The 13,328-nt window shown below is 35.9% G+C and overlaps 1 protein-coding gene across 1 annotated transcript; it reads right to left on the bottom strand.

The window, feature by feature from the left end:
* Nucleotides 1–560: 560 nt before the first annotated feature.
* LOC100931166 (probable E3 ubiquitin-protein ligase TRIML1) lies at nucleotides 561–5,011 on the bottom strand. Its single transcript, XM_031943509.1, has 5 exons — nucleotides 4,595–5,011; nucleotides 2,482–2,712; nucleotides 1,680–1,702; nucleotides 1,416–1,513; nucleotides 561–1,148 (listed from the first exon to the last, which is right to left on the bottom strand). Exons 1-5 carry the CDS (start codon nucleotides 5,009–5,011, stop codon nucleotides 586–588), a joined length of 1,332 nt encoding a protein of 443 aa, XP_031799369.1. The 3' UTR covers nucleotides 561–585.
* Between the last annotated feature and the right edge of the window lie 8,317 nt (nucleotides 5,012–13,328).

Genomic DNA, 13,328 nt, shown 5'->3' with positions numbered 1-13,328 from the left:
ATAAAAACATTAACATCATTTTACATTTTACATTTACAATTACAAAGAACTTCAGATATATTATATCATTTGTGTCTCTTAATCACCCATGTACAGTCAATGGCAAAGGGAAAAATATGCTCCTTCCTGATATGAAAAAATACACAAAAAATAATATCCTGTGCCTTCAAAACAGTGCATCTATTAAAGGATAGAGCTTGACTTGCACTCATGGCAACACCAAATTTTGTTTTAAGTTCAGTTGATGGGTTGTTGGATGTTTATATTGGAAGAGAGCTGGCTTTCTGGAGAGGCTTCTTTGATAACTCAATATTGATATCAAATAATGTTTCCCTACCAATCACTCAAAGGGAATGCTTTAAGATTGTACATTGTGATCTGTATCTGTAATATGCCAACCATATCTTAGATCTGGAACTGTGTCCCTTAGGAAAAAAACTAGAAAGAAGGTAATTAGGTGACAAAGTGGATAGAGCACCAGCCCTGAAGTGATATGTCCTTAGATATTTACTAGCTGTGTGATTGGACAAATCACTTAATCCTGCTTAAGGAAAAAAAAAGGAATGGTCTGGAAAAAAAGCTATTTCAAGTATACTTGAGGGTCATTGGAATTCCACTCTCTTCCTTTATTGGAGGACAAGGAGAAAAGAAGGGTCGAAGATGTGCAGGGGAGGGGATGTGAGGGAACTGATACATGAAGCATTTCTTGAAGGTATCATAAAATGAGACAGACCCTTCATCACAGTTCAGCAAAATCCCAATGCTGAAGATAGGACCATGAACATCATGAGTGAAGTTGGGAGGAGTAGTCATGATAGTATACTGATTTCCATTCCTAATACATGAAAGAAGGAATACATCCTCAGCAGAGGGGACATCATCTCTCCTCAATGATTCCTTACATACACCAACTGTCCATTGCCTACTGTCTCCCACATCAACTTCCCAGTAGTGGATTCCAGATTGAAAGACTTGAGTCCCCAAAATGATGCTCTCTTTAAATCGGTCAGGTGTGAAAGTTACAATCTGTTGGTAGCCTCCATGTACAACACTTTTCCGATTATCTGACACAATGAGATATGGACAGGCACTTTCAGAATCCAGGGTCACATTCTCTGAAAAAAAGAACAAGAAGTTGAGAAGTTTAGCTTCTCAAAACCTGAATGGACAAATAGATATAGCACAGTCCCTACTACTCAATGTTTGTTGTACTCATGCACAAATTTTGTAGAAAAAAAAATCTGCCTTGTTCTAAAGCAATAATTTGGGGGTTTCTTTGGTTGATCTGTAGCTAGTCTGGGGACTAAGAAAATGTTATGACTTCCCTAGGATTCTTTCCCACTAAACTTCCATTAACTAATTCACTAAGTAATACGCTGAAATGAAAGTTTAATACCATGAGTGCAAATTCTCACCTTTGAAGTTTGTCAGCATATCACACATCATAGTATAAGAAAAGAACATCCTTGGAATGGTGACAGTTTCTGGACAGGAATCCAAGAGTGATTCACACCTGCAGAGAGGACAGACTCATTTATCTTCAATTATAGGGAAAAGATACCCCATCTCACTATCCTTCTTCCCATCAGATAGACCTTTCATTCCATAACTGTTCATAAGTTTCCATTCACAAAGCTCTGCTGTCCTAGTTCTGATAGAAGACTCCAAATAAATCTTACCTGGTCAGTATATTTTCTGCCACCTAGGGAGAAAAAAGAGAGAAGATGAATGCTGGACTTTGCCATGCCTTACACACTAGCACTTCAGTGATAAGATTTTCTATTTTGCGTACTCAGTCATATGTACTGTACACGAGTGACCCTCAATTCCCATGTACTTCATTGACCTAGGCTCATGTGGCTTGAGATTTTCAACAAGAGAATTGTCTAAAAAGGAACACCCAAGGACCGTAGGTCATCAAGTCTAATTTCTAACACACTGTTCTTATGTTTTGCTAAAAAAAATCTTAAGTCTTAGATCCCTGTCTTCTGAACCAGAGCACATGAATTTTAATCATTTTTTCCCTTTGTTGACACAAAAGTATTATGAGGAATATGTAGTACTCCTATGAAAAATTTAATGAGCTCTACTAACCAGTCTACTGATGACTGTATACCTTTACAAAACTTTTTGAATTAGGAAATCTTGTTTTAGGTTGTTTTGTTATTTGCCAGCTATCATATTTTTAGAATTTCTAACTTAGTTTGAGGAAAATCCCCAAATAATTACCTTTTCCTCATCTACTATCCCCTTAGAAATCTGACGAATGAGCATATTAGAATTCTATTTAAACTAACAAGCAACCAGCTTCCTAGATCCTGCTATTAATGCCATCTGTTATTTGCTCATTCTTTGACACGATTTGTAAATCATTAAGAGCTGTGTAAGTCAAGTGTTACTGAATTATATGATAATTTAATTATCTAAAAATTATTTGATAAACATCTAATAATAATCCAATTAATACTTTTCCATTCCTACCTGCAGAAGCTGGACATTGGGTTTCTGATAATTTTGTTCTATGAGCACAATTGCTTCTCTCAAGCTTTGAAGGTACTTGGAAAGTCTGGTCCCATTTTCTCTTATATACTTCAGATGATCATATTCCTTCCTGGTCACCAAGCGAAGATGATTCTGCTCTTCGTCCACCAGCAATTCGTGGCATCTTTTATATTCAGCCCTCAGACTTTCCCTCTGAACTTGGCCCCTTTCCTACAAGGAAGTAGCTTAGTGTGATTAGGTCAAAGTTCTCTCAATCTATGTCCAGAAGAAAACATGGTCCTTATCTCCACTTCATTAATGTCTTTCTGCATATATAAGTATTTATTTATATAAACTGATATTTCTATTATTCTTTAAATTGAGAGATCTGTTGATTTAGTGGATAAAAAGATGACTTTAGAGTCAGGAAGACTTACCTCTGACATATAATATCCTAGTGAGCCTGTCTAAATTCCTTAACTTTTTGGTGGTCCAGGGGCATCAAATATCAAATAGAAATGGATCCTTGCTGGTTGCACATCCTCAGAAAACCTCAAATTAACACTATCTGTGTTGTATTATATTTTTTTTCTTTTTCATTTTGTTAAATAGTTCCCAATTATATTTTAATTTTGTTCAAATTGAATCAAGAATTTTGTGCTTGCTGCCTACTTGGCCTTGAATTGAACAGCGCTGCTGTCAGCCATCTTTCTTTCTTTGTTTTTTTCTTCCTTTCTTTCTTTCTTTGTTTCTCTTTTTCTTTCTTTCTCCCTCCCTCCCTTTCTCTTTTCCTCCCTCCTTCCCTCCCTCCCTCCCTTCTCTTCTTCCTTTCTTCCTTCCTGCTCCCAAGCAAATCTCTAAAACCAAAGTTCAGAGAAGTTGCAGACCTGTGTTATTGGATGATTTCCTTCTTCACAAATTTCCAATGAAATAGCAAGACCCAGGGCTTCTCCTAGATAATATTTCCCATAATGGAAAACTTAGGAAGTAAGACTGTCATAAAGATCTGCACTCAGAAAGAAGTCTACAAACTTTCCTTTGGGATTGTGCTAAAGTCTCTGGTGCTGCAGACTGTCCTACATCATGTCCAGTCACAGAGAACTCAAGTCACTTACCTTCCAATTATACTCTTTCTCTCTCTCTTTATTCAGCAGTTCCTCAACTGTCTCAATTTCTTTCCAGCAAAGATGTGAAGCCTTTTGGAGCTTGTCCTAAGAAAATACCACCATTAATTCACACGTTATGCTCTTTCCTAAGCTTGATCATCAAAGTCCCAACATATTAGATCATGGAGGTCAATGATAGTGATGTAGTACAGCCTTTTGGAAGGATGTAGCAGGCCACCTCACTACAGGAATGCTGTAGTTAGAAATGATATATTTCTTCCCTTAGTCTATCCTGCCCCAGTTTACTTTATGTGACCAGGATGCTGAATGTACAAATGTTGTTGGCTTTCATATAACAGCCTGTTGGTCAGTGATAATAGAGTTTATGAAATTAATGAGAAACAACCAGGTGCTTAAAGTTGATACAGGGCCAAAAGAAAATTGGATACCCAACACTTAATCAGGTGACATTCAGGTTCAAAAACACATCTTCAGAAGATTATCTACCCATTATGAGTCCTGCATCTGCCACAAAGTCAGAAGCAGACCACTCCTCAACTCCACCTCTAGGCCATAAAATTAGCTTATCACTGAGGAGAAACACCTGGTCCCTCTCATTTTCCCTATACATTTACTTTCTCCTTCTTGGTTCTTTGCTAATTTCTTTTGGAATTTAACCTGCTTTAATTGGTGTTACAATTATAATAAATTTTTCCCCTAGATTTGAAAATAGGTTCCAGGCAGCAAATTCTTTCATAAAACCTTGTGACATCAGTCTGGAACCTCAACATTTTGGGGGTTCCCTTTGAGCCACAACAATAGTCACAGTATCTTTTGCTGTGTGTGTGGCCTTGGAGCTAAAAGGCACAACTCATGCAGATACTTCAAGATATTCATAGCCTCCAACCCAGATATATTTAACACAAGTGATTGGTTAATAAGAACCACCAGTGGGAGCAAGAGACTTTAATTTCTTCTCTGACTTGCTTCTCCATAGACATACTTACCCTAGAATCCTCTGCAGCCTTTTCTAGAGGTTGTACTGTATGCCTTCTGTGCTCTGGAGTTTGAAAGCAAAATGCACAAAGGAGAGTTTGGTCCTCCTCACAGAACAGATTTTGCTCTGCCTGGTGTCTGCTACATAAAGTACTTTCCTCTTTAATCTTCAGCAAGTGGGGTTGGATGTGCCCGGCCATGTTGGCCAACTTTTCTAGATTGTGATTGTACTCGAAGTCTCTCAACTGGAAGGTTCTTTGGCACTCAGGACAAGGGCAAGGTTGGTCAACTGCTCCCCAGTTCTTGAGGAGGCAGGAGCGGCAAAAGCTATGGCCACAGCTCAAGGTCACTGGGTACTTGAAGTAGTCCTTGCAAATCGAGCAGGTCAGCTCTTCTGTGAGGTTTTCAGCTAACTGAGCCATGGCCATGTTTCTGAACAGGAACAAAGACTTTTGCAATCTCCCAAAGTGATGAGAATGGGTTTTCAGCTTGTGTTTATTTTTCTCCTCTAGCCACTTTCAGCTTCTCTCCTTTGTTGAAAGAAAAATATCATTTTATTCAGGATGATGAGGAAAAGGCAAAGATAAATTAATGAATGGATTAGGACAATAGGTCTAAAACCCAAACCTTCAAGCATCTGGATTTGAAAAACTTAACAGCTCTTTCCCCTGAACCCACCAATATTAGAATCAACTATTTCAGTGAACTTGGAAGTCACCCTCCCTCTTTTCCCTTCGCATAGGTTAAATTATCTCCTCTTCTTCTACTCCTACCCTTCAACCATAAAATCTAATCCATTCGCAGGTTCTGTTGGAGATAATAATGAGTGACTAAAAAGGAGACATACTCTGAAATTCCAAAACTCAAATTCTTCAAGCAATTCCAAAATTCTTTCTAAATATGAAGGGTGAAACAGCCATGTTTAACAAACATTTAATACCTATTTCTGAACACTTTTCTGTTAGAGCTTGGCCAGTTTTGTGATATTAATTTTAAACTTCAAATTATCCTAGTTCTAAATGGTATTCTCATCCTTGAAGAGCAAGAATCACAATGATGAGGCTCTCAGGTATCCAAGCATGCAGAGACCAGAGAGCCTGCTAATCAACACCCTCATTTTTCATTTAAGATTTGGAGGCACAGCAAATCTTAAATCTCACAAAAACTCAATTTTAAGCTAAGCAGTTAGTCATCAGAGTAATGAAATATAAGATTAAATAACATTTTATAACCTAATCTGAGGCTGGAAACAAATGTATCTTTGCTATAATCTGAATAAAAATGCCTCTGTAAAACTGAAACCCTCCAGGTACAAATTTTCTCCTCTATTATCTTCCCCTCTCTCTGAGTAAGCTGGTGGTTTCACTTTTTTTTTACCTGGAACAAGCAATCCCCATGTATTTTTAGCAGAAGGGGTTACTACCTGGAAATAAGAAAAAAAATGATTTCATAGTGGGAAATTTACCTTTACTGGCATAGGTCTAGATTTCCTTTGGGATCTTCAACTTCAGAGCTGAACTTCCAAGAATGGAATTCTGACCTTAGATTATTGACATGGCCCTTTTATACCCCTTAGAACCTCTAGGTTCTTCCTCTCTGAGTCACACTTTGAAGTGTGAATTTAACACTCCAGTGAACTGATTCTGCTTTAGATTGAGGTGTTACTCCACCCTTTACTTCCAGGCCTGAGTTCACACCTGAGCTGGAGTCTCCAAGCCAGAGCTTCACTACACACTGAATTCAAGAATTTCTTAAATTCATATTAGTGCAAGGTACTATTCTAAGTAATATTGTGGATATAAGGATGAGAGCCTTAATGATCCTAATAGAATGATTTATACAAAAATATTACAAAGAAAAAAGAACTTTGAACGACTTCAGAATGCTAATCAAAGCACTGATAAATCACTACTCCAAAATAATGAAAACAAAATTTGTTAACAGAAGGTGAAATGTGGAAAAAATACATTTTTTTTCATATCTAGTGTGGGGATAATAAAATATGTATTGAAAGGTTTATTTTGTATTTTTATAAAATACTTTTTGCTCAGGGGAGAAGATGATAGAAACAGATGAAATTCTTCTTAATTTAAAAAATGGCAAAATATTTAAAAATATTTTCAAGCAGAATTCTTAACTTTTTAAATATAAGAATGATTTTTGAAGGAGGAGGTATCCACACTGATGCATGATGTTGGTTTTTATATTAGAATATAAATAATAGCATTGAGGAGGAAAGATACCACAGATTAAAGGGAAAGGAAAAAATCATTAAGTCCTAGAATCTCATGGTTGGAAAGGAACTAAAAGATCATGGAGGTCAATGACTAAACAATAAGCCATTTCATCTGCAGATATTATAAAATTATAAAATATCATGGCTGCAAAATACTTGAGAGCAAACTTAAGAGCTGTTGTTTGCCATTTCCTTCTCCAACATATTTTAGAGTTGACCAACTGAGACAAACTGGGTTTGTCTCATATACCTAGTAAGTGTCTGAGGCCAGATTTGAACTCAGGTAGATGTGGCTTCCTGCCTCCAGGCTAAGCACTCTATTTATTATACCATCTAGCTACCTCAGAGACAATGTAATACCACACATATCTGGATGAGAAAGCCCTTTTCCAGAAAACCAAGATGCCATTTACCTTCTGCTGAAGATATGTCTAGTAAAGCAGAATTCACTATCCCTTTCTTATGCCCATCCACTCACTGCTGTCCTATTTCTCTTTGGGATAACTGCTATTTTGTTTATCATATCTTTGAACTTATATAGATTTGATGGTGACACTTCTGAAATTATTCTCCCTTTATTTAAAAAAGAGATATAATCAAAAGAGGCAATAAAGAAATCATCACAATATTGAAAGTTTTGGAGAAGAAAGATATAAGAGGAAGACATAATTAAGAAAACAAGTAGTCCATACTGTTGTTTTGTTTGGTGTGAGTAGAGACTTTATAAAAATCCTCAGACAATTTAAGAATCCCTTCCAAATATTAAGAAATTATTGATGAAATGGTGGACCTTCATTTTTTAGTTATTTAAATATTACTTTATAGATGAAGAAGCTGAGGCACACAGAATTAAGTGAGTTGTTCAGTCAAACAGGTAGTTGTGTCTAAGGCCAGATTTGAACTCATGAAGAAGACTCCAGGTCTGGTGCTTTATCCACCATACCACCTAGTTGCCATAGCATTATTTGTGTAAACCAGACAAAACTGGCTCATTATATAGATGGTAAATTAGTCAGGTGACATATGATAAGCAGGAGAAAGAAAGTTAAAAACAGTGACTGAAGGATTATCTGATAGAAATGGAGAGCTGTCCTGCAAATAGTGCCAAGAGCCTAGGGAGGATGTGAAAATTGGAAGTAGTGTCAATCCCTCAACCAGTTATAGAAAAAATATCTTAGCCATAAAACACTCAGTGGACAAAAAGGAAGCACAGAAATAAGTTGAAATGTTTAGTTTCTACAGAAACCATGTTCTACAGTTAGGTATAATGACAGAATATGTGAAGTCGGAAGGAAATTTAGAAATTCCAAATGGGAACCAAAATAATAAACTATTTTAGGATAAGTGAAGGAGGCAGAGCAGCCTGCCATAATCCTTCTGCAATTTTTTAGAGCTTCCTTTTAGACTACAAGACAGCTAAAAAGGAAATGTTATGACGGTTTATATGCACCAAGATAAAAGGAAATAGTGGGAATCATTATGTGCTAGGAGGATTTTGGACTAAAGAGACACATGGACTGGTCTACAAACTACATGCTACCAATCTCCAGGGTAGCATGGGTCATAACCTTATCTCTCCTACAAAAACATATTGAAATTGCCACCACTCAGTTCATGTTGAAATAGCAATGGTTTATAACCGACAGAGCCCGTATTGGGGACTTCATCCACATGAACAGTTTTCATGAGGATATATCAACCCATATTGTTAGCATGCTCAGTAAGGTACCAGAAATGGATGTAGGCAAATCTCTTGCAGCATGTTCTCCAAACTGGCAAGAGTTAAAGGACAAATGCAATGTGCCACTGATAATGGGACTGCTTTCCTCACCCCACAAAGTGTGTAGTAGTGAGAGGCCACCCTCGATTCATCTACTGGCATCTGAAAAAGGGGATGAAAAGTCAGCCTAATATGCTGAATTAAGGGCAGGGTGGCTAGTTGTCACCAACACTTTTAGGGAGCAGCTCAGTAATGTAGTGGTACATAATGACACAGATATTAGCTAAAAAACTAGCTACATGATCAAATGACAGTTTGACAAATTTGATATTTGGGGCAAGAAGCTGTGGGAAGGCATAGCTAATGTAAATATTAAGACTGAAATTGTATATGTCTCAGAACATCTAAAGCATAATCTAAAGAAGCAAAAATAGAATAAGAGGAAAAGGAGAGAAAAAAGAGAAGAGGAAAATGGAGGAGAAAAAGGAGGACTTTATTTCCTTAGGTTTATAGTGAGAGAAACCTATTTGTAGTAAAAAAAAAAAAAAAAAAAAGGAAACGTTATTAGAAATTCACTAAGCCAATTAAATAACAGACATATGAGAAAGTATCCCATGCCTTTAGATAAGTTTAAAATTTCAGTCCAGTCTTCAGTTGATTCAGGTGGAAAAGTACAGGATGTTACCAATGGATCCAAAATGTAATATCATAGACACATAAAGAATCAATTAATTCCAGTAGAGATTGTTAGAATAGGAAATCAGAATACAAGGTATTCTTCCTTATTCTTTTTTTTTTCTTCCTCCTCCTCCTTCTATTCCTCTTCCTCCTCCTTCTCAGTCTAGTCATCCTCCTCTTTGTCCTCCTCCTCCTCCTCATTTTTTTCTTCCTGGTTCTCTTGTCTTTCTTTTCTCTTTGTCCTTGTGGGGAGGCATAACCTATATGTGGGCACTCTGTCCAAACGAACATAAATTTTGATCACTTATACTTTACAAGGCATCTTGGGTTTAAGGGGCTAGATTTCTTCCCTACTTATTTATTCTATCTTTCCCCACCCAAAAAACTGGGATAATTAATTCTTCTATCTCATGTAGTTTTCATTTATGATTTCTTGAAAAGTAAGCTCTGAAGCCCTTGTGATTCAAATGGAGCTACCTGATTATGACTTTACACCAAAATCACTCTGGTTTTCACTGATTGGCCAAAAATAGATCCTAGCCCAAGCCTCACTGGCTCATTGTTTCAGTTTTGAAAGGTCAGAGCAAATGTAAATAGCAATTGTTTGTGTTTTCACCAGAAACTCTCAGGGTCTTCTCCCAGAGTGGTTTAGTTTTATTATTTTTTTGTGGGGGGGGGAGGGGAAGCAAAGTAGGTCATTTTCCCCCTCAATTTTTATATCTAGTCTTTAACTACTGAGTGGATATTGTCTCATACAAACTGAGACTTGGAAAAGACCTTAGCTTAAAAAGGCCAATGACTCCCACTACATCGGGGCCTTAGCTAGTTGTCCTGACCTATGTATGTCTTACCACTGAACTCCACTGACTGGAGAAAATGAAGTTCTGTCTCACTTAAATCCAATTCATGTTCAAGTTAAGACATCACAGGTGGGAGGAGAAAAAAGGACAAAAATATTTATATCAGCTTTTTGTGTGTGTGGTAGCCAGAAACTGAAAAATGAGGGGATGCCTATTAATGGGAGAATGTAGTGGATTGTAATGTTTGTAATGGAAAACTCATATGCTATAAGCTTGCTGATTTCAAAAAAACCTAGAAAGACTTAAATGAACTGATACAAAGCGAAGAGAGCTAAACCAGGAGAACATTGTACACAATAACAGCAATATTGTATGATGATCACTTGTGAATAAGTTAGCTATTTCAGTAATAGTATTTTCAGTAAAATTCCAAAGGACTTCTACAGGAAAGTGGTAAACCTCACCCAAGTGTATTCACTTAAAACACCAACCAAATCAAAAGTCTATGACTTCATGAGATGGAAAGAAATATTAGAACAAAATCAAGGTAGCAAATCATGTGACTATGAAGACTACATGTTTTCCTAATACTTAGGAATTCTCCAAAACCCCAAGTTAAGAATTATGTGCAAGTGGCAAAGTAATTGGCCAAGATACCAAGAGCACATACTATTTCCAAATTATTTTTGTGAACCATTGTTTGTTGCTGGATTTAGAGTTCTTATATCCAACTTGGAAAGAAGACTCATAATAATTTTATGTATTCTATAGCAATTTAAAACAGAATCTCTCTACTTTTAATGGTTCATAGGTAGGACAATATATATATTGACAATAATGCTTAAATGAATTTACTTTTTCAATGCCACAAGTTTCCAGAAATCTTATGTATTGTACAGTAATTTTAAGTGGAATTTGTCCATCTCAAATGCTCACGAGTAAGATGAGCTAATATAATAAAAGCAACAATAATACCTAAATCAATTTACTTATTTATGGCATAAATCACACTATTAAGCAGCTCTCTTCTGCCCTCTGCTGGAGTATAGAATTGTATTTCTGAATTAATTTAGCCTATTGTAGGACTGTTAACAGACTTAAAATGATGTAGATTACACATTCATTTATTTCTAAAACTGAACCAATGAAATGAGCCATGGGACTATGGAAATGCAGAAATAAGATAAAGAAAAAAATTTTTCAGCCAAGATTTTGTTCCTTGAAATCAGAGACCGTTTTGGGGAGAAGAAGCGGGAGCTTTGTATTCTGAGTCTGGAAAAATGCCTACTTGTTGGAATCCTAGTGTCAACTCAACTTGAAACAAGGTGAAAACTCAAGGATGATGTCAGAATCCTGGTGTTAACTCAAGAGAATTGATACAGTGCTTGTTGGTTCACACCTTAGAGTGAATCCTTGCAGGGTGATGGGTTGCTAATACTGATAGGCAATAATCCTTGTGTTCACACCTCCCTTGAAGTTCTTAGGAAGAGAGATGAAAACACCAAAGGAAAATAGAAAATCAAATCAGATTAGCGGGTTTCTAGAGGGACCAGAAAAGTCTGGCCCAAGTTGAGTTGACACTAGGATTCCAACACCTACTCTCAAAAAATTAGCTGGGTTTCTCTTTTGCTATTCCAACATGTCTTTGAACCTAAATTCTTTTGGAGTTCAAAGTGTTCCACAATTGAATGGAGGTTAGTGATTAAGAGTAGTACCACTCTATTCTTGTTATAAGTACCCGTGTATTTAATATAATAGATCTAGACAAAAGGTAGGGGAAAAACAATAGATTTATTTATTTACAGATAAGAGTTCACTTTCTACTAAAAACAAAGAAATGGTTCTCAGGAGAAATGAAAATATTGAAGATCATTTGCAGAAAGATCACTGCATTTCTCAATTCCTCCCTTGTAACCCTAAACTAACCTACACCAGATTGAAAAAAAGACTGGAAAAGCAAAACCAGATTTTTCTTTTTAGTGGAAATTAAGTGTGATAAAAGATACCTTCGAACATTCTACTTTGTGTTTGTGCTAATATAAGCTAATATTGTGGTTGTATGAATAGGCGTAAAAGCAATAGATCTTAAAGAATGGAAGAAGGGACTTTAGAGACCAATTCCTTCCTTTTTTTAAAAGATAAGATATGGTATTAATTTATATCATTGTATTATTTATTATTATCATTGTATTTATTTATAAAATGCTATATTTTAATGACATTATATTTTTAACATTTTAACAAGACCTACCACAGGAGCAGTAGCTTAAAAATGTTTTTGTTGTTCTTTTAATTTTAAGATTTTTTTTTTCTTTAGAGGGATCTAAGAAAGCCAATAATATCATATGAGGATCAAATCAGGGACTCAAAACACAGGAGATGATGATTTGGTTTCAGAATTATTTTCATGTGCTGACTGCTCTTATTTATAAGTTTTTGGCAGATTAAAAAGTATGTTTCCTATTAAAATAGATTGTCATTATGTAAAACATTTATAACAATGAATTAAGCTTTTGAGGGAAAAACTTTATACATATTATCTCATTTGATTTTCATTCACATTAATCCTATGAAATAAATATTATGGACTTTGTTATGCCCAGAATAACTGAGGCTCTACAGAGTCAAGCAGTGTATCCCTGCTAAAGAAACTTGAGAACAGGATTAGAATTCAGTTTGTTCCTTTGTTTGTGTGAAGTTTTTTTTTTTAAGTTTGCTATTCTGGAGATTAATGTGTTTATTATAGTTTTTGTTTTACAGTTTTATTCATTTTTAATTCATGTCTGACTCTTCATGACTTCATTTGGGTTTTTCTTGATTAAAAATACTGAAGTATTTTGTCAATTCCTTCTACAGCTCATTTTACAGATAAGGAAACTGAGGCAAACAGGATTAAGTAACTTGCAGAGAGACACAAAGCTAGAAATTGAGGCCACATTTGAACTCAGGTCTTTTTGATTTCAACCACAAAACTGTATCTACTGAGTTGGTTTAGTTCACATTCCAAATCTGAATTTCTGACTAAAATTAGAAACTCTAAGGATATTCCTCTCCCAGACTGACTCTTTAGGGAAGGGAAACCAGGTCATTTTTTTTTTCAATTCCAACCTTACCTTTAATTACTGAATGAGTGTTGCCTCAGAAAAACTGAGATCTGGGAAAGTCTTTAGCTTAAAAAAAAAAAAAAAGTCAATGTCTCCCATAGCACTCAGGGTGACAGTGACAAAACATTAGTCAAAATGACTAATGTTTTGTCACTGTACTCCAATAACCAGAGGAGAAGATGATATTGATAGCTTTTGCACAGCTCT

The sequence above is a fragment of the Sarcophilus harrisii genome, chromosome 6 (assembly GCF_902635505.1).
Source record: "Sarcophilus harrisii chromosome 6, mSarHar1.11, whole genome shotgun sequence".
NCBI lineage: Eukaryota > Metazoa > Chordata > Mammalia > Dasyuromorphia > Dasyuridae > Sarcophilus > Sarcophilus harrisii.
This window is presented reverse-complemented; position numbering and strand designations above follow the sequence as displayed.